The following is a 23290-nucleotide window of genomic DNA, read 5'->3' on the forward strand; positions in this document are numbered from 1 at the left end:
AATGTTAACAGGGTTATCAAAATGGAATTGAGTTAAATTTAATTGACTTGACTTGACTTGACTTGACTTGACTTGAATTGAATTGAATTGAATTGAATTGAATTGAATTGAATTGACTTGACTTGACTTGACTTGAATTGAATTGACTTGAATTGACTTGACTTGACTTGACTTGACTTGAATTGAATTGAATTGAATTGACTTGACTTGACTTGACTTGACTTGACTTGAATTGAATTGACTTGAATTGACTTGAATTGACTTGACTTGACTTGACTTGACTTGACTTGACTTAACTTGACATGACATGACTTGAATTGAATTGACTTGAATTAAATTGAATTGCAATGAATTGAATTGAATTAACGTTTTTTTTTTATCTTCCTAACCAAGTTGTATGAAGAACCTCTTTTAAATTCGGGTCTGACATTTACACATGCAGACACTTTATTTTTGGAATATGTGTCACGTGATCTGTATGCGTGAGTGATTTATTTTAAATTATTTCCATTTCCACAGGTGATTACATGCTAATCAATTGATCTCAGATGATGTATGTACTCGAGTTCCAATGTGTATTTTCACGTTTGGCGTGTTGAAAATCACTTTCATGTTTTTTGTTTTTTTTTTACATATTATTCTTAGAAGAATTCGCACCTTTGTGTTTTTTACTTCCACATGGAAACTGTGTTTCCTTAGATCCTTAGATAGGGTGTAGATTTCCTCATTGAAGTTGGGGGTCAGGGGACGTAGACTTGGAAGAATGAATGCAAAGCATGTTGTGTAAAGTGAACGAAGCAGGCAAGCAGACAATCTGTTGCCAATTTTAGCCGGTCCTGATATAAGCAGAGCAAAACTAAGCAATTTGACTTGCCTCCCAGAACTGACGTACAACACACACTCTGTGGGGGCTTTTTGAAGGTTGAGAGTTGATGACAGTTGCTGTTAAGAGATGTGCTTCTCTTCTTTCAAGGCTTTCCTGGGCCCAGTAGAGCCAGGACTTGTAAAGAGTCCAGCTCAAAGCTCCAAACTCATTCTTCAGCCTCTGATACGAATCAGATCCATGGTCTATATTTAGAACAAGGATTTATGAGAGAAACAGAGATTAAAGCAAAATGTTTTTTTTTCCCTTAAATAGAAAAACCCATATGGAAGAATGACAAACATTTGCACGTTTGTTTGAGTAAAATGTGAACACATGAATAATAGGTGAATTTTTTTTCAAACTCGTTGTGCTGTTGCAGGTGTAATAATCACTTGTGGGGAAAAATCATTATTAAGGCGAGAAACTTACATGAAAAATGAAACCATAAACTGCGTGTGAAAAAATGTTGTATTAAGATATATAAAAAGGTTATAAATATAAAAAAAAATCATCTGAAAAAATACTTATTATTGGTATTATTATTATTATTATTATTATTATTATTATTATTATTATTATTTCTATTATCATTATTATTATTAATATTATTATGAGAAAAAAAAAATTGTAACAACGTGAGAATGAATGAATGAGTAAAAAAAATACCTGAAAATCAATAATTTATGCGAAATACAAACAAATTTTGTGGAAAATGTTAAAGACTTTAAACCTTACGTGGCTCATGTGATTATTCACATGTGAAGGCCACGTGACTTCTTGTAGGGCATGCAAGCTTGTAGTGCGTAATATATTTTTTGAGTCGACGTTTATTCCGGTTTCCGATGTGAATCAGGTGGCTGGGCGGGGGTTTCCAGCAGCCGTGGTGAATAATCAGGAGCAGGCCCTCTGTAGCGAATAAACACCACACAGCACTCGGTTACAGAAATACTGCTTTTAGTAAACACTATGACTTGACGTCCAATGTTTTTTTTCAGCAGGGAAGAGTTGATAATGTGGATTTTTTCTTTCCCCTGTTGCTTTAGCGTGGAGAGTGTTTCCATTTCTGCTCTGGTACACCCCCCACCCCACCACCCCCCCACCCCCGGGTCTTTCGCATCCACATGAAACAAACCCAGATCCTGCAGGATTATAGTGAAAATGCCAAAAGAAATAAGCAGGACAAAAAACACACACAGCGTCCTACAGTCCTGCCACCTCTCTGCTCAACCCCCCACTTTACCAAGATATAAACTTCTACCCAAGTCTGACTCAAGTGCTGAGCTGCTCCTGGAAAATAATATTTATTCTTCATCTGTTCTGTTCAGTTCTGTCCTGTGCCTTTGCTTTGTTCTTTTGAAAGACAAGTGGTACATCTAAAAATACCATGTAATTTGTGCTTTTCAACAACAGCAAGGAGTATTAATATTATGTGGAGATCTTTATAGCCCAATGTTGAGAATCTCTCAAATGTAAAAATTTGAAAAAAAAAAGTAAAAAAAAAGCGTTTCTCAGATCAGAAATGAAATTCTTAAAACTACTTGTTCAACTGCCACATCATGTCGTCACTTGTGCACATCATAAAAACATTTCTTGTCGCTTTGATCAAATTGCGAACGCTTTTGAACAATAATGTAATTGATTGTGTACGAGTGTCTGCTGTTTCCTACATTATCGGGTGTTTATGTTCATGTTGATCAAGATATATTATACTTGTTTCACCTGAATGGTTTTAACCCCCAAAACATCTCAGCACCAGTTCATTGTATGTCATTGAATGTAAAATGGTTAAACCAGTTATCATCATCTGTCATCTAAAATTTATATTAAAGTTTTTTGGTCAAAGTGTTGCAAATATTAAAGACAATTTTAAAAAAAATGCTCCAAAGCAAGTAGGAAAAACTGTAATATCGGAGGCATTTCCTGTTTATTTAGTATATATGGAGGAATTCTCCAGTGTCAGGATTTTGTTATATTTAGAAAGGTTTCCACCCGTGAAGAGTTTTCAGGAAAGTGTGTGTTTGTGCCTCATATATTGTCTTTTTTGTGTCTTATTTCATCCTAATCTTAGTGTATAGCTATAAATGTAACTATAAATGGTTGAAAAGGTTGTTGGCCATTATATTTTATATCTAGTCTAATGTATTTATTTACAGGCTATAATAAACTAACAGCCAGAATGGACATAGAATTTGCCAGGCCATGTTGAATGCTCACAGGCAATGGTTTCAACCAAACCTAAAAATTTATTAAAAGCAAGGGTTCTGTTTTATTCTTTTTGTAAAAAAAACAACAACTGAAAAAACCCAAACATGGTTGCAATCAGGAAAGAAATGAAATCTGAACATGTTTTGATGACAAGTTAGTTCTTAATGAAAGTCTGACAAAGTGAATCCTAATACGTACTTCTAGTTCCAAATCTCGCTATAATGCTACTAAATATTACTAAAATGTATAAGATGACCAAATAAAGATAAAAAGTAATGCAGTTATAAATTGAACCATTATGTTTTTTTCCCCCATAACACAATACAATACAATACAATAAAATATTGTCTCCTCAGAGAAACCTGACTCTATACACAACTATGATATAGTGAATATCTTATAGATGCACTTTTTCTCTCAGGGGGAAAAAAAACAAAACCCTCATCTCTGTAAATTTTTTTTCTTTCATGCTCCATACCTCTTGGAGGAATTTTAGTCCTTAATTTATTTCCTTGCTCAGCTGGAGTCAGCCAGGTTTACATTTCTGTTTTGGCACACAAGCTTTAATTAACCAGTTCATCATGCAGGGTGAAGCTGTCCTGAAATCTTGCTCTTCTCTACCTCATTTCTTTTCCTTCCATTGTTCAAGTCATTTATCTCTTTCTGTTTAGGAACACAGTGAATTTCAGGGCTGCTTCGGTTACAGAGATAAGAGCAGATGAATTATTTCAGCTTGCAGAAAAGAGACAAATGTGTTGAAATTGTCATATTATATATAATGCGTTATTAACTATTAAGTAAGTCGATTTAATAACGCGCAATTCATCCAGCCCACATTTCTGACCGCTTTTATTCCAAATACAGATAAATAAATAAAAATTGAAACCTACGTTTTAAACATTTATTCTTTCTTCACTATAAATTTAATAGTTAAATATATTATTTATTTATTTACTATAAATAAATAAGTAACTGAAGTATAAGCAGAAAGTTGTTCAATGCGTTGCCTTACACATTAGACTTAATAAGTCATGGTTTTGTAGGGTTTTTTTTTGTTATTGCACTTTCATTTTTCAAGGTTTTCCTTCAATTAAAAAGAGATTTGTCTCCTTGTCCTTTTTTAACTATACTAGAATCCCCCACCCCACCCCCCTCTGTTAGAAAAGTAACTCAGTAAATTTAGTTTACAGTTTTACAGTTAAGTACAAGTAAAGTTTACAAGTAAACTTTACTTGTACTTAAGTACAATGTCATTAAAGTAACAGTACTTTTACCTGAGTAGAATATTTTATTACTCTTTCCACATCTGTTGAAATCTCAGGAAAGTAAGTAAGTAGTATATAGTAAGTAGGCAATAACAAAATTCTAATATGATCTATTTCTTAAATTATTCCAAGATGAAATTCAAACACAAAAAGCACTTCCCCGGTGGACATTTTAATCAGCCACGACTATTAGATATAATGTACTGAATCTCAGTTACACAACTGTTTTAAATCTTTTTTTTTTTTATGTTGGTGTTCCTAAAGAAGTTTGCCTCATGTTGGTATCTTCATCTCAGAGAACAAATCTCAGAAAGCTCCCATAATTCATTTCTAATTAGGCCCTGATGAATTTGGCATGAACTCAAGCCTTTGTGCCTGTAGAGCCAGACTCTTCACCATCAACATCATTGATTTCTAGACACAGGCTTTTCACAAAACCACAAAATTGTCCTGTCTACCCCAGCCACAACTGAAGTTCTGAAACTTAATCTAGCACATGTTATGGGGAAAAAAAAAAAAAGAAAAAATAAGGGAAAAGCTTTCCGCTAATCAAACGCTAGACTGCAAAAGCAACCAAAGCCGTCCTGTCCCGCTCAGTACCTTGATGAGAAAACTGTCGGAGTGCTGGAGGAAGAGCTGCATTTTAATACCTCCTTCTCTGCTCCAGCACACAGAAGGGATTTGTTCTGCAGGGTTCGATTCACGGCTGTGTGTGAAAGCAGAGCTGGAACGTTTGACCTGTGTTAGTGGGAGGGAAATCAATGCGCTGATTAGAAGAGCGGGTCGGATTTCTGATTAAAACCAAAACGTGTACAAACACGGAACATTTCGGGGAGATTCTCGGAATTCCACCGAGTAACACACTATCACTAAGCTTCCTAATATAACGGATATAAACAGCTCCGAGCATTTTAATGAAAACAACGCCTCTGTTCAATGGTTTAAAATACTCAGTGGGGTTTTTTTGTTGTTGAAAACACGATAATTGGGTAGATTTAGACCTTTTCTGCTGTGAACAAGCCATCCTGTGAAATTTTTTATGAACACACAATGCATTGCATTAACCTTAGGAATTGCAGAACTGACATTTATAAAACAAAATTTATGATTGTGTTTTATAAATGTCAGTTCTGCACCTTTACATGGTTCACAGCTCCTCTTCCAAAAAAGTTGGGACACTGTCTAAAAGGTTAATAAATCTTATAAACCCAGATTTTATTCACAATTAAACATAGAAAATGATAAAACTGGTGAAATTGTAAAGAACATTTTTATGCAACATGTCTAAAAACATTTAGGTTGAGGCAACAAAAGTCTGGAAAAGATCAATGTTATTAAAATCAAACATTTGTGACTAAAGAGGTTAATTGGCATGAGTTGGCATCAGTAAGATGATTGGGTATAAACAGCAGAATCTCTCAGAAGTAAAAATACATTTAAAATGATCCAAAACCATGGCCATTAATATGAGGTTAATCAATGATTTGCTGTTTTACAGTTTCTATCAGTTGCTTTTGAGCGTTTCTCAAATAATCTGTAATAATTGCAAATCAGTAAGTGCATTTCTCAAAACTTTTTGTACAAACAGCACATTACATTGGATTTCTTACACAAGCCTGCACTTTTCTCAAAATCCTCAGTTCATTCAAAAGTAAGTATTTGTGTCAGTGAACATCTCATTACCATCAGAATGAAAAGTCCCTTGGAAACAAGTGGGAGTTCTGTGTTTCTGTGGACCCAGTCAACTGCCTGGTTGGTTCAGTTCTGGGGTTTTTGTAGGAAAAGTTTGCCACAGGATTGGCTCCGTCAACCATAAAGGTTTACGTGTCTGCCATCGCGACTTATTGTACCCCACCTGCGGGGCAGTCGCTGGGGAAACACCCCCTCGTGACACATTTCCTACGCAGCACCCGGAGCCTGAGGCCCGGGATACGACCCAGAGCACCTGTGTTGGACTTGGCGTTGGAGCCTGGTCTGCTGAAGTTTCTCTCCAGATCATTTGCAACAATGCAGGCTGGCCCATCCCGCTGACCTTAGTCAGGTTCTATGACCTTGACATCAGAGCCACTCCCGGCTCCTCTGTCCTGCATGCCGATTGTGCTCAGACACACTAGACAGGGACTGGCCAGTATGGCGTGATAGGACACTCATTCCCAAAGCGTTTTGCCGTGGCTCAAGTTCCTGAAAGGGTACGTATGTAACCCTAGTTCCCTGAGGGAATGAGAGCTGCGTCAATGGGCCATACTCCCTGCATACCTGCAGCACTTACCTTGTCCTTTTTCAGGAGCTAATGTCACTACCATTGCTCACCCATTTTGTAGCTTCCTGGTTTATGCAACGTTGCCCATTGATGACGTCATGACTTGCCTATTGGCCGGATTTTACACGTGATTGAGATCGTGAACAACACGAGGCGTTCTCAAAGCGTTTTCACGCAGCTCTCTTGTTCCCTCAGGGAACTAGGGTTACATAGGTAACCAAGTGATGATTTTAAGTAATAAATAAAATATGATCAGATTCATTTTAACAGTTCATCATTTTAATGCAATGTGACAGTTATATATTGTGATGAATATACAATATGGTGATATGATTGGTTATACACTATGAACAAAACTTTGTGGACACCTGATCATAATATTGGTATGTGCTTCTTTCTAAACAACCAATTCCACATTGAGCTGCCATTTGCTCTTATTATAAGCTTTGTATTTCTAAGAAGATGACTTGACTAATGCCCTTGTGGCTGAACAATTCTCCACAGGCACACTCTAAAATCTAGTGGAACATCCCATTTCACATTTAGTCCTCATTTTCTCTTATTATTACCTCCACTCTTCTGGGAAGATGTTCCACTGGCTTTTGGAGTATGCTTGTGGAGATTTATGCTCATTCAACCACATGGGTGTTAGTAAAGTCAGGTTCTGATGTAGGTAAGAGTTCAAATTAATTAATTAAGAGTTCAATAGAGTTTTTGGCTCTATAGCAGTCCACTCCAACCCTTATAAAGCAAATCTTCATGAATCTGGCTTTGTGCACATGGGCAATGTCACACTGGAACCGGTTTTGATCTCCTAGTTTAATTAAAGGGAAAATTTCATTTTACTACATTAAAGACATCAAATACAATTGTGTTCTTCCAAATTTGTGGTAACAGTTTGATGACAATATCAATACTCAGTTGTCCCAAATGTTTTGTCAGTATAGTGTATCTCTCTGTCCTAGTCTCCATTGTCAGACCTCGTAACAGTCAAAGGTGACGTGAAAATTTATGTTTTTAGGACAAGTTGCGTTTTTTGGTGTTATATTTTAAGGCATTTGAGGGGACTACTATTTATACCTGAAATGACATAATAAAATGTGAATTTCTTGTCAGATTGTTGTGTTTTTTCTTTTCTTTTTGTATTTTATAGAGACAATATGTTACAGTTTTTCTCAGTTGCTTTGAAGCATTTCTTCGATCAGAAATTACATTTTTAAAACTACTCGTTTAACCTCCACATCATGTCGTCACTTGTGCACAACTGTAATAAAAGCAATTTTGGTACATTAATTTAATTTATTGTGTATGGTCCCCTGGTGGTCTAGTGGTTAAGATGCAGCGCTCTCACCGCTGCGACCCAGGTTTGATCCCTGGTCAGGGAACCATCCCAGTTTCTCTTAGTGCCGGTCCCAATTCCGGATAAATTGGGGAGGGTTGCGTTAGGAAGGGCATCCAGCGTAAAACATGCGCCAAATCAAACGTGTGGAGGATCCGCTGTGGCGACCCCTAACGGGAGAAAGTTTTTAATTTAATTTATTGTGTACAAATGTCTGCAGTTTCCTACATTATCAATTGTTTATGTTCATATTGATCAAAATATATTATTCTGGTTTCACCTGAATTGTTTTAACCCCTGAAAACATCTCAGCATCAGTTCATTGCATAAGTTGATTGAATGCAAAATGGTTAAACCAGTTGTCATAATTTGTGAAGATCACAGTTCTATTTATCTTTTTTTTTGTAAATGTGTCTTGAATTGATGAATTGTGCAGATGAATCTGGAATGTCACTAATGAAGGTGACAAAGCGAAACATAGAATTGGATGAAAATGGATGAACAACCAGGAACAACCAGGAAACAAATAAACACTATTACAGTACAGTAAAAGTGTGAATCCTGTCAGGTCTCTTGCAATCAACATTTTACATACAGTAATGTGTACATTTGAGTTATTTAAATTCATAGACGCCGTACAGAAGACATCCATGAATTTTCAATCATTGTAACCCATTGTAACACTGAAACCGTGTGCCGTCATACTGACATCATGCCTGAACATTTTTGTTGTGAAAAATGACAAAAGGTGATGAGGAGATGAACTGAGGATTTTGAGAAAAGTGCAGATTTTTGCATTATTTAGTACGTCCCCTTTTTATTATTACAGCATGAACTTAATAATAAATTCCTCAGGTTTGGACAAAATCTCATCAGATCTATTTGAGTGTCATCTGGTCATTTCATTTGTTGGTCAAAGGTACATCACAAACCTATCAGCTCAAATAATGATGCTTTTCCTCAACTTATGAATTCATCTGAACGATCATCATCATCATCATCATCATCATCATCATCATCATCATCATCATCATCATCATCATCATCGTTGCCTTAAATGACTCCTCTGACCCAAAAGGAACTAAAGGTTAAGCTCATCCTGTCCATAAACACCCATCAACTCCCTGAAGCCATGTCCCCTATGTCCAACAGCTCAGGCCAGCCTGACCCCAAGCTCACAGCAGCTGCCCCCTCACTGACCAACTGCACAACCTCTAGGTGTGTGTGTGTGTGTGTGTGTGTGTGTGTGTGTGTGTGTGTGTGTGTGTGTGTGTGTGTGTGTGTGTGTGTGTGTGTGTGTGTGTGTGTGTGTAGGGGTGGAAAAGGAGGATGAAGGGGACTGAGTAATGCCTTACAGATGTGTAAGGATGGAAGCCTATCCGCACAGATAAAGCTGAAAAGAAAGACTTTCATGGTAAGAACTAGTTATGGACATTAGGCATCGTTTCAGTGGGTCACCAAGGTGCATGAAGATTAGCAATCTCAGCATATCAGAGAGGAAGAAAGAAAAAAATGGAGATAATTCTTCTTTCAAAACTTGCTTAGGGATATTTATGTTAAATATTGGGTTAAGTATAACCTTTTTAGCCTCACTGTTCTGCAAAATACTTTTTTTTCTTTCCCCCTTATTTAAAGTCAGCCCCTCACTAAGGGAAACACATGAAAGGATTAAAAAGGAAAAGCAGTGTAGATTCTTAAAGATATGCCCATAATTAGATTCACTTCAGTTTTTTGGACTTATTATTAAATTAGAGTGCTTACTTTTTCGCATTCAAGTCTTCTTCAATAACAAAATGTGCATATATATCAGATTAAATCGAAGCTTGTATCTTTCCACAAAGAAAAAGAATAGAAATGTTTCAGACACACGGATACACGATGCATCCACTTGGATTGTTTTTGCTTTATTTAAAAATGCGATACGGGTTTGTTTTCCCGAATTTCATCGACTCTGGAAAACTGGTTTAAACTAAACAGGATTGTGACCTAGATGATCTCACTGTTGCAGTAGGATTGAATAAGACGCACACCCTAAAGTCCACTTTAATTGATAATGAAAAAGATTCTTCACCAAACATTGGAAAAAGTGAGTTAAACCTGAGCCAGAGGTTTCATCGCTTTAACTCTGAGAGACTGCTTTTTATTTTCAGGTTGCACTCGGATCGCATGCCATCTTATTATATATGTTTTACCTGGGGACATTATTAGGACTTAAAAATGCCCCAGACCTGGACCAAACTCTAAACCGTATGATAAAGATGAAGACCAGACCCCCTGGAGCTGAATACATGGAGTCAGACATTTTTATAGCTTTGAACTTAAAAAAAAAATTTATTTATATATATATATATGATACCATGAGTTTAAGACTTCAGCTGGAGCACTGTGTGGGACAATTCTTGGTCAGGAGGATTCATTTCTGATTATTGCTAATGAGACATATTGCTAAAGTGGCATCTCCGTACAGTAGTTTGTGTTTCAGTTCACCAGAACCAGACGAAAACTGGACCACCTGGAGTTCAGAAGGTTTTTTGAAGCTTGACAGTTTTTATGTCTGGTCTCAATCTTTTAAGTTTCTTCAAGGGTTTGTTGGATAGTTCAACCTTTATGGTTTCCAAGACCTGAGGGTGCTAGAGGAAGCCCTTTTCTCTGCATGAGTATGCAGTATAAAATCAGGACTGTATAGAATACAAACCCTGAGAAGTCTGTCATGTTGTATAGCTTAAGTCTAAATAAATATTAAGTTTGCCTGGATTTGGTGAGCAATCTACCCCAATAAAGACTCAAATTCTTGGCAAGGACTAGAACATGGTGGCACCTCAAGGTTTGAGAAGTTAATATAGTCTCTAAAGTTTTATACTACATGGACAAAAAGATTTGGACACCTGACTTTACCAGCCATATGTGGTTCGTTCCCAAAGTTGGAGGTGCAAACTTGTATAGGATGTTCTTTGGATGCAGTACCATGAAACTTTCTCTTCACATGAACTAGCAGACCCAAACCTGCATGACAATGATCCTGTGCACAAACCCGGCTCTATAAAGATATACTTTCCATGGGTTGGAGTGGAAGATCTCTTGCTATAGAGCTCTGACCTCAACTCAACTGAACAATGAATGTGAACGATGACTTCACCCGATTTTTCATCACCTCACCCACATCAGTACCTGACTTTACTAACACCCTTGTGGCTGAATGAGCACAAACTCTAGTGGAACATCTTTCCAGAAGAGTGGAGGTTTATATAATAGCAAATGGGGACAAAATGTGAATTGGATTGTTCTGAAGGGAAAACTGGAAGATCTTAGTATGAAGGAAAAACATGATTTAGGTTTGTGATAATTGATGTACTTTTGTCATAAAATTAAAACAGTTGTCAGTTTATTTTACTAAAGTAGAACAGTAGCTACTTAGTATTTATTAGTTAATGATAAAGTAATTACAAATAATGTATAAAAAATGTAATGGAAATTAAATACATTTAATATAACAACTTCAGTGCTGTGAATTTGCCACAGTATCTGATCCAAAAACTATTTATTATCGGTACACGTTATAAATTTTTATTTATCATTTAAAAAATCACATTTATTCAGGTTATAATTACATTTATTCTTGTGGAATGTCCAAGAAACAATTCAGCCAGATTCAGTTCCCTGAGAGACTTATTTACTTTCTCATTGGACAGAAACATGCAGCTTGTCATGATACTGAAAAACTGTAAAGCCCTCTGTCCTAAAGACTTTACTCTACAGGGAAATGTAATGTCACAGACAAAGACTTTTAAAGAATGCTAAATAAGCCTCCTCCTGAATTACAACAGCAACTATTGTGAAAGAGGCTGCTGTAGAAAATCGGTCAACACCTGACCAATCAGAATCAAGCTTTAAAAAGCTGTGTGTTATAACTCTACTTACCTACACGTTTCAGTCAAAATAAAAAAAAAAATAAGCAGCTATCACAAATTATTGTATTTCTCAGTCACAGCATAAAAAAGAAATGAAGATTGCATGTATGCACAAAATTAGATAAAAAAAATGTCCCTATTATTTAATAAACTGCAATTCTGAAGTGCGTTAGTAAATATAGATTAGCGGTACAAACCTGGTGTTTTTGACCTGTACATTTACGCCCAAAAAATAAACAAATACATGCATTTGGTATTAAATTGATATAATAAAATTCTAACATACTAATATCAATGATTTTATATTTCATATAATTAATATTAAAAGACAATATTATTTATTTTATTTTAACCCTAATGTACATTTGACATTTGCACACCTTGAAACCAAATTTGGCATCACCTTATAAAAAACAAAATAATAGAAAAAATAAATAAATAAAAACATTAAAACATTAACATAAAAATTCAATAGTTTAAAAAAAGTTATTAGACGATAGAATACAGTCTAATATGGAAAATTACTAATAACGGTTATATATTACATTGCAGAAGAAAACGGCAGAATTTGCATAGGCCCTTTTTGCTTCTATTTGCAATATATAATATTGGATTTATTGAAATTGTATTTAAATAAATTTCAATGAAATGTAAACCTGATCAAGTGAACAGGAAATATAATATTAATAAAATATATTTAAATATTTATATTTATAAAATGTAATATTATAATAAAAAAAAAAATTTTTTTATAGTAATATATATGACTTTTCCAGATGCAATATATATAGCATAATTATGAGTAATTTTCTTGTACACAACTTAAGAATATTGAATTTTGGAATTTTTTATGTTTAATTTTATGACATGCGTGCAAATATGGTGTGCAAATGTCAAATGTGTATAATATATAAATAATTAATATTTATATTATTATTATTATAAATAAATAATAATATGTATAAAATCATTAATATTCTAATGTTGAATTGTTTATTATAACAGTGTAATACCGAACGCATGTACTCATTTAATTTGTGTGTGAGTTGGTTGAATTTACAGCGGACTTCATTTAGCATCTCTTTTGATGATTATTGCTAAGCAGTAATTTTCATGCTATACATCCACTCAGACCCAGTGAGCTCAGACGGATCCAGTAAAACTGTCACCAGAAAGGCAGTAATAAATGTTTTCACGTTTTTGGATAAGGAGTTATGCGCAGCTGGCTCAGTGCTCTGCCCCAATGCGATCCAGGTCTTTAAGGTTCTCACCTCCAGCCCTGCCAATACTCATCATGTTGGAGATAAAGCAGTTCTCTTTGAACTCCTTTAGATAGAAGAGCTACACTCCCACCTCCTCAACTGCCCCTCCTTGAACCTCAGGCTTTATCTGCTTTCAGTGAAGAAGGAGGCTTGAACCCTTTAAGAAGGTATTGAGATAACAGTATGGACAATGTGAGCCATCATCCTGACACTTCAATAAACCGGGGCTGTTCTAAGCCCATTCATCTCACTATAAATGAGGTGAGTGTGTGTGTGTGTGTGTTTGTGTGTGTGTGTGTGTGTGTGTGTGTGTGTGTGTGTGTGTGTGTGTGTGTGTGTGTGTGTGTGTGTGTGAGTGTAGGATGTCTTTGTAAAATTCCTTCTGAGTAGATTCCACTAAGCAGCTCAGTTATCGCACATTTTTTTGCCATTCCCCCCCATTTATTCATGATCTATAAATATTTGGAGCATGTCGGATATTTTTATTGTGCATGGCTTGTCTGTGTCAAGGCCTTTAAATCTGATAATAAAATTTCAAAGGGACTTCAAAAAAATCGAACGTTTCATTTCGCATGTGGCTGCCGTGGTCATATTTTGATCACTCCATTTGAAATCCTGCTCACGCGTTCTTACGTCATCTTTGGTATAACTCAATTTTCCCCATCACCGTTAAAAGCAATATAATGGAAACAAAGCTATGTTTTATAGTCTCTTGCCCGCCCTGAGCCACTTTGGCCGCGGGAACAATCGGACGGCACCGTGCGAGCGTGTGTTTGGCCGGGTCTCAGGATAACATCAGCACGTGGCCTTCGGGAACTGGGCAGGAGACGGAGCTCAGAAATAAATAGCTCGGGTTGAAGTCATCAGCCGACCAGCTCCCAGTCAGAGGTGGTCCTTTTCTTACATTCACGCTCTAAGTCTTTCCTCGGCCGGGCCTGCCAGCGCTGTCCCACGCCACCTGTGCAGTAACCATGCACGGAAAGAAAAACAACCACGAGCCATTACTGCTTCATACTCGAACGCCTGCTCACACTGGAGTTTTTTTTTCTCTCTTAGCACTGGGACATTGAAAAAAAGTATAATAAACCAGATTCCTCACACTGTCCCACGTGTACAGTAAGTCACATCATAGCATTTCATCATTTAAACATCTGAAGGCCACTAATAGCTGCCAAAGCGTAACCTCCGTGATGACAGGTGGGTGTAAAGTGTAACAGTGTTTGACACAAATCTGACTGTCCTTCATTCAGATATCTCACCCAGTCCTAATTGACTTACTAATGGAGACCTTTGATCGAAAAGATTATGAGCGAATGGCGGATTTAATATTTATACAACATACGTACCTCAGGGCTTTTCCAATCATCAAATACGACAAAGACTTGGTCTTTCATATTTCTATCCCAAAACCACCATATTCTTTTATATCCTGCATGATGTCATCTGAACAACGCTTCCAGTGCACCTCGTTTCAAATGATGGTTTACACATTTAGCTATTTCTTTAACTCTCGTCGTAATCGTGTCAAAGCCGGTTGAATATGGCCCTCACACTCACTCACACACACACGTACAGGACGAGTCTTTTTTTCTCTGTTCGGCAGCCCCGGTCCAGATTTCACACGTTACTCAACGCAAATATATTATCTTTGTACACCCCTGCAGCTGAGCTCAGGCCAAAAGAATGTAGGTTTTTTTTCTTAGGTGTCAGTAAAAAAGAAAAGAATAATAAACTCGGCCTTAATTGGAACGGACCTCGATGTCACCTCAGTGTCAGAGCATTAATAGGGATCGATGTTTTATTTGTTTAACATCCTGGCATCGGCGTATTTTAAGACCGATCGGGGGTTAGTGCTATGCAGACATAAATTGGATACAGTCAGTCCGTCATGATTATGTGCCCTGTAGGGGAGACGTTCTCCCTCGCAAAGTCTGAATGTTTATAGACCGTATCTCTCTATACTCGTTAAGACCATAACTCTCGAGCTACACCCCGACTCCCATTGACTACACGTGGAAGCGTGTGGTTAACAGGAAACAGTGACGTGGCGGAGTGATGCAGGAATTCAACTAGGTGCTGAGCATGCAACAGGTGTGTTACAGGTTTCACAGACAGTTGGGTGTCCACTACACAGCCCATGGATACGTTTTGAGACCTGAGGGTTTAGACCTATTTTGTCATTTATAATTTCATAATTGGCTTCAGCTCTCCTTACTGACGTGACGTCACCCAGCTCCCGCCTGCTCCTGGGGGGTGCAACACTCCGAGTCCCCGACCGGGTTCATTCAATGTGACATGATATACTAATTGATGTGACCATGCAACTGAGTGGTAAAAAATATAAATGATGCCCCGTGACCCCCCACCACCCCACAACCGACGCCCGGCTACCCATGTAGCCGCTGCCTAAATCCGCCACTGGCAAGCGGCAATCAAAACAAGTTTAAAAAGGAACGCAATCTCTACCCTGACTGGTGGTTTGCTGCGTGTTTGACCAGTTAAATTTTTATCCGCTCATAAATAAAAAGACTGATTTCGTGAAATGTAGTTGAGTAAAAAATACGATATTTGACTTCGAAATGTAGTGAAGTTAAAGTAAAAGTCTCCTCAGATGGACTTGAGTAAAGTACAGATATGCAAAAAAAAATACTTAAGTACAACACTGGACATTACCACTTCTTGTGGTTTTAATATATTTTCCTAAACTGTACTTCAGAAAAAGCCCACATGGCACAGGAAGTTTACAGTGTTACCCACAAGTCACATTTTCCGATTCCAACAATGCTACATTGCTAGAAAGGGAAAATTCTAACTGTGACTGCCAGGGCTGGGTCTGCAGAGACCATTTCACGGTTTCGGCTTTTAGGCGTCGGTTTCTGTGCTATGCTTTTGCTTTCACAGCTGCTAAAGTGTGGTCCAGGTGGACCCCCTGCCTCGGCTATCAACTGAGCAAACGAGAAACCCCTCGGAGGCTGAAGGTGCATACCATAAGCCAAAGAGAGAAGAGAATCCAAAACCTGCTAATTGAGGTGGGGATAATTCCCTGCTCCCACTGTCTAATTGAGGTAAGGATAATCCTTCGGTTGGGAAGTGCTTCCAGAGCTCTCTACGCCCGCCGATCTCCTTCGTTTTAACAAAACCCATGGATTTCTCGGCTAAATGTGGATGTGCAGTGTTAAAGAGAGGGCTGACCGCATTATTTTCCGAAGCGTAAAAAAGAGCAATGTGGCAGTAAATGGATCATATCAGACCACCAACCTACTACAGAAACACAAAGAGTAGTAATGTGTAATCCAAGAGAAGTAGTTTCATAGGTTTGGACCAGAAAAAAAAAGGGGCTGTTTGAAAGAAATGTGACTGCTTTAAATATTATACGGAAAAAATCATGAGCATGGTATTATAAGGTTCTGTTTGAAAATTATAAAATAGTTAAATAAACATAAATCCCATTATTTTTGTAGTGATTTTTTAAGAAAACACAGGGGGAAGTGGTAGCTCAGTGGTTAAGGCATTGGCCTTTGGAGCTGAAGGTCATGAGTTCAAATCCCAGCTACACCAAGCTGCCACTTCTGTGCTAATTAAGGGCCCTTAACCCCATAGATGTTCATTTGTATGAATGAAGTAAAAAGTTTAATTGTATAAGGAGGTCTGCCAAATGTAAAATGCTAAAGTTTAGTCCTCAGTACATGAATAACTTTTGGTTTATAAGGATCTATCTTCCAGCCAATCAACATCTAGAAAAAAACATTGGATCACAGCCTTGTCCAGTCGACATCCATGTTCTATTGACACACTCAGAAAGGGCAACAATTATCTTTTATTTTTAACATGAGCTGGTTTAACAAAAGTCAAATCAACAGCAGCACTGTATAGCAAAATTTTGTGGACACCTGACCATAAGATTGATTGATTTTTGAACATCTAAATCCACATTAATCCACACTGTTATAATAAGCTCCACTCTTCTCGTAAAACGTTCAGCATGAGATATCGCATGAGATCTTCCACTCTATCCCATTTAAAGCATATCTTCATGGACTTGGCTTTATGCACAGGGGCAGGTTTGGGTCTCCTAGTTCAAATACCTCCAACTTTGTGCTAACAATAGAGCTGAAAAGTCAAGTGTCCCAAAACTTTTGTCCCAACGCTTATGTATAGTGTCACTTTTTATTGATACAGACATGAGGTTTTTTGTATGCAGGAAGTAAAAATAGTTGTTTTTAGTTAAAAAATATATATATTCTGGTGTATATCAGGTTTTAGAAAATCAAAAAAAAAAAAAACCTTCTGAAGAGCATCGATGCCCATAGTGTAGTAACTTTTAAGTTATCAATTACATATATGAATGCAAAAAAAATGACACTAAATTTGGTTTATGTTGAACTAACCTTTAAGAGCATGTTCTGTTGCACATTTTACTAGCATTTCTAGCCGGAATGTTAATAACACGTCTGTCCTGTGTCTCAGAGAGACGCGTGTAATACAAAAAAAAAACGTAATAAATAATGACAGTATCTGTTTGAAGTTGCAGGACGGAGCAATGTTTTTGTTTAAGCTTGCAATACACAAAGGGCTCTCAATCACATATCAGATGGCTTCCGTGCTCTGTGATCTAGCAATCGTATATCTGCGTCAGGGACGTTCTGGCCTTCACAGTCGGGGAGATGCCAGAGCTGAGCTAAGCCCCAGTTCAAAGAGTTAACCTGATCCCTGAGCCCTGGCAAAAAAAAGCACAGGGGGTTAAAGTAACGTTCGACAGTGAGACTGGGACATGATGGGGTTGTGGGAAAAGTGTCCGAAACAGCAAAGGGGAAAAGAAATGAGGTCAAGCCTAAAGCCAGATCCAGAGCTGGGCCTGACAGGATCGCTCCCGGGCATTTATTTTAATAAAATCATGCAAAAAATGAGAGCTGAGCGAGGATCAGGGATCACAGGGATAAACAACACCTTTTAGAAAGGTGCTTCTGAAAGAAAAATAGCTGCTCCTAAATCAGAGCTATACACTATATTATGTGACCTTGTGTTTACATGGATAACACCTGAGAATGCCAACTTATACCCACTCACACCCAGCAATAATGCTATAATCTGGGATTGGCGTGGATTAAGAGTTAAGATCTAGAAACAGCTTTCATTCAATAACATTTCATTATAGATTTAAATCAGAACAAATACACAGTTTTACGACTTAAAGCTACACTCTGTTTTATTGTTCGAATCCGAAATGAAATATCTTTTCTGCCTGATTCATCCCTACCTCTGGATGGAGTTCTCTTCAATTGAAGACCAATCTGTGTGACGATGGTTCCACACGAACAGCCTAAAGATCCATTGAGTTTCCTGAGCAACTCGAGAACTTTGAGGATGGATTTGAACTGGAATTAATAGCACCAGTCTGTACAATGTGCTGCCTTTTGAGTCTGATTCCTCTCAAGGTCCTTTTTCTTTAATAAATCAACTTTTAAAATCCTATTTCCTGGAGATAAATTATTAATTTGTAAAATGTGGACATATTCAGAACTTTTCTTTTTAATGTGTAAACTTGCCATCTCTGGAAAAAAGACTGAATAAATGCTTTTCTCATGCAGCCTTTGTGGGCCCTCTTGTCTAATTGTCACATGTTCATTTCATTTCCTGTCACTAAACACGAACGAAATAATATTTGTAATAAAAAATTGGTTTAAAACCATCAAAGCCATTTTTTTATTATTTTTTTTTTTTTTATTATTATTCCAAGAAGTCGGACCAGATGCTCGTTCCTCATATGCTTCTCACATGTACACACCAGTCAACAGATGGATGAGATTGAATTAAACTACACAGAATATTAATCATAAAGATAACAATTCATGTAAAATGTACAATCGAAAGAGTCCCAGTGTTCCGATGAACAAACTGCACGATTTGTAAAAGGTAAGAAAGAACGCTCGAATGAAGTTGCGGGATTGGGGGATCACTTTGAAGGTGGCATGTTTAACAGCACAAGGGACTTAATTAGGTTTAGCAATAATGGTGACAAGCTGGAAAAAAAATTACGAAAAAAACACGTCCCAGTTTTTATATGTACATTTACAAAAAAAGAAAAAATAAAGAAAAAATGGAAAAGCTCGCTATCAGGTGGATTTCACATAGATGCTGAAAATCAAAGATGTTGGAGGTCATGGCTTTTCTATATTATGCACAACAATATACACATGAAAGAGAGAACACAACAGCACGAATCATTGGCAGACTGCAATATCTGTGTGTCAGTATCACTTCTCAAAGAAACAGAGAGAGAGAGATCACAGTAAGATGGCACAACCCAACACATTTCTGTAGGTTTAATCAAAAATTAGAAAGCATTAGAAACTCCACACAAATTTGCTGGAACTCTTTCAGGTGAACAGAACTGGTAGGCTGCGAAACGCAAGGACGTTTTGGTATCCGTCGTAATTTCAACTTCTGCTGGGCGTTAACATACGGGGACGAGGAGAAATTTCACTCTAAGAGCCAGTAAGATTTTTGCCGATGAAATGTGTTGCTTCCATCACGCACATATATATGGGCTTCCACCATAGAGCCTATATGCTATAGAAATTATCAAATTTGAGATCTGTGATTTCTAGGGGTGACCCTAGAAGGGGGGAGTGGTGGCTCCAGTGGTTAAGGCGCTGGATTACTGATCGGAAGGTCGGGGGTTCAAGCCCCGGTATTGCCCTTGAGCAAGGCCCTTAACCCTCTGTGTGCTCCAGGGGCGCTGTATAATGGCCGACCCTGCGCTCTGACCCCAGCTTCCAAGCAAGCTGGGATATGCGAAGAACAACATTTCACTGTGCTGTAATGTATATGTGACAAATAAAGGCTATTCTATTCTGGCTATTCCATTATTAGAATAAATGACCCTAAATAAATTTGACTTGACTTGACTGACATCAATGCTGAATGTCTGATTTCACATAGAACTACCGTCTTTCTTTCTTTCGTCTTTCTTAATATACACCATATTATAATACTAATGCTGTAGATAAAAATGTGAAAAAGCTTTTAATAATTAGGTTTAATTACGTGCCGACACGTGAAATGCAAATCCTGTCTGCAGTGTGGCCTTTCTGCAGTTATTTACTTAGTATTTTTTAGGTTTATTAATCCAAAATGTTTGATTTGTATACATTTTCTTTGATATCTTTGTGTGATGTTGCTGTACATCGTGGGTTTAAAATGTTATAAGGAATCGTTTTACAAATGTTGATCTGTTTCGCCTTCGATTTCACTTGACAGACGGTTTAAGTCGCTTTATTACAAAGTTGTTTCCGTGTGATGTGTGTGTAAGAAAACGAAAGTTGACATGACAATTCTGATTCGACTTTGTAAATCCTTAGTCAGGGACACCCTAGTGATTTCCCTTAAAGCTGCTTTCAGAGAAAATAATCTGAACTCTTTCACACTTTGTCATTTTTTGATATATTTTTCTCCATAATGTACTGCATAAAAAAGCCAACATGGCTTTAAGTGTTACCTCAATTCACATTCAAATGCTGTCCATTTACACACAGCAATGCAAGAAGTTACGCTCAATACAACGTAGAAAGATCAAACAGAACTTTTTTTGATGTGTTGATCTGCACATTAAACACATCAGCAAATAGGAGAAACCTTTAGGGATATTAGGGAGGATGGAATTAATAAAGAGCTAATTCTCTCAGGTCATAATCTATAGTCTTCATATGCACAAACGTCACCTTAAAACTCATTACTCAGAAAAAAGTATCATCACAAATCAATAAAACAATCTTCGTTTTTAGCTACTTTTAGCATGATAGGGGGTGTGGTCTCTTCCAGATTGACTCTGCCCCACATCCACAGAGTCTTATGAGGTTTTACTAAATCGTATGAATGTAGGATCGTACGAACTCACCAGATCTCAAAACCAATATGATAGTTTGGCAATTGTGTGTATCAGCATGTTTCGGACAGATATGGAAACGTCCTTGCGATTGTAGCCTTAACGTTTCGTTCCCAACATTCGCAGATATTTTTCCAAAAAAAATGAAATTCCCAAAATAACTTCTTTCTTACAGTTAATTACGGGATAGATCTACATGTGGGCTTTGTTCGTTTTAGATTTTGTCCATAATTTTCATCATAATACATTTCAGTGCTGGAATATTTGCGTATAAAATGAAAATGGCCGCATTGAAAAAATTCCGGATAGAGAAACCGACAATAATAAACCATTGACAATAATGCTGTCATGATGCCTGGCTAAAAATTGACACTCGATTCCAAAATATTTCACACTGTGATTTCTGTCGATGTTAGACTGCTAGAGCTGATCCTCACGATCTGCCACACTGCTGATCATACCTTTCATACATTTCTAACCATCACAAGATCCAAGAAGAAGGCGATGAGAAACGTGAGGCAAAGAGTATGGGAAAAGCTCTGGATTCATTCTCTTGAACTCCTGCATACTGTCTTCGTTTTTTCTCTTCATTCTTTTCCTTTCGCTCAAAATCTCTAGTGTAACCGTTCTCTCGTTATATCCTTCTGTCTGACTCGCTCTCTCGTTCTTTCTCTTTCTCAAACGTCTGTCTCGGTCATGCTCTCGACGTTCTGTTCAGACTTGACCTCGCTCATCGTCTCCTCTTCTCTTTCATTTCTCTCATCCTTTCTTCCTGGCGCACCTCTGTCCTGCCCCCCTTCCTCCATCCTGCTCTCAGGGTCCAGCGGCTCTTCTTTTACCCTGATCACACTGGTCTGGGCGCTGGGGGTCTCGCTCTGGACGCTGCTCTCTAATTGAATGCTGCTGCAGCTGCTGCTGTGGCTACGGATGACTCCAGCAGGGGGCAGCGTGAGCTCCTGGCCTCTAGCTTCCTCGTCCTCTTCAAGGTATGCGGTGGGGTTCCTCAGCTGCTCAATGGACTGCGACAGCATCTACACAGAGGACACAAAGTGTTTATTAAAGGAATCGAATTCCAGACCACTATAAGTGGGATATTTCACAAAACATAGAAAGACAAAATAAGATTATTTCATCATAAGCAAAATGTTTATAGACACCTGACCATAAGATTGTTATGTGCTTCTTTATTAACTTCCCATTCCACATTGAGTCCCCATTTGCAGCTATAATAACCTCCAATATATAATATAATAAAATAAAAACTTATAATAACTCAAATGGGGACTAAATTTAAAATGGGATGTACGCATGTAAAGACACACACATTTTATAAATATATTTTTTATAAATATATATATATAAAATACATCTGATTGGAAGGCAGAATTTTTTTTAACATGTTCCTGGAGTAAATGAGACGTGAGAATTCAGCCAAAAAAATAAATTAAACGTGCATAGTATAAGAGTGTTGCCAGCTTTTCTTTCAGGCCTTCAGGAAATGAAAATGAGGTACCAGGCTAGAAAGTAAAGGGGGGGGGGGGGGGGAGAAAAGGGGGAGGGAGGCAAAAGAAAAAAAAGGGAAGAAGGAAAACTGAGAATAAACCTGATGAGTATAAAAAGAGAGAAAAAGACAAATAGATGACAGAATCGACGTATACTATATGTATAAAAGAAGAAATGCCTCAAGAAGTTTATATAATTCAGGGCAAGAGGAAGCCATGAGAAGAAACTAGACTGAGGAGACACCAGGAGGACTTGAAGGTGAGAAAGTGAGAAGGGGGGACAAAAATTAAGGACAAAAAGAAAGAGAAGAAAGTGAGGAAGAGAAAGGAAGAAAGGATCGGCCCTGTTAGCGTGGCCCCAGTGTAAACATCCTGCCAGGATTTATCCACTTCCTGTCTCGTTTGGGCAGCAGCGAGGGGGCCTTTAATCCACCATCCCTTTAAGAGCCCTGAGCCCTTATAAAAAAAGTCCATAAGGAGCCACTGATTCGGAGGCCTCGTTAACTTACCTTCAGTAATCGTGAACACACACGAACACACAATTTGGGAAAACTTCCAGAAACCAGGCGTTCTGAAGCGAGGTTCCTAGTTTGCATTGACGCTGTAACTATTCTATTAAATATCAATAGTGAATGAATTTGTGCCACAATTTTCTTTCATTATTTTTTCTCCTTGTGTGAGCGACATGCTTCGAGAACCGTGTGAGGAAAATGCGTGCAACAAATAGTTGGTTAGCTAAATTGTTGTCTGTAAAGTTTGCAATGTTTAGTATGAAAAGCTTTACCTCAGGGGTTCTCTT

General features: G+C 37.6%; 1 protein-coding gene across 8 annotated transcripts in view; it reads right to left on the reverse strand.

The window, feature by feature from the left end:
* Nucleotides 1–18223: 18223 nt before the first annotated feature.
* Nucleotides 18224–23290, reverse strand: part of LOC310716408 (histone deacetylase 9-B) — a 68628-nt gene continuing 63561 nt past the window's right edge. For 7 of the 8 annotated variants that reach the window (XM_083523653.1, XM_083523652.1, XM_083523651.1 and 4 more), the window contains one exon: nucleotides 20529–22020. In XM_083523653.1, the coding sequence (XP_083379779.1) occupies nucleotides 21667–22020 (354 nt within the window). In that variant the 3' untranslated portion in view covers nucleotides 20529–21666. Of the gene's footprint in view, nucleotides 19721–20255; nucleotides 22021–23290 lie in introns of those variants that run through there. The other variant, XM_083523647.1, reaches the window with a different exon arrangement.

This window comes from Silurus aristotelis (assembly GCF_946808225.1).
Source record: "Silurus aristotelis genome assembly, chromosome: 21".
NCBI classification, from domain to species: domain Eukaryota; kingdom Metazoa; phylum Chordata; class Actinopteri; order Siluriformes; family Siluridae; genus Silurus; species Silurus aristotelis.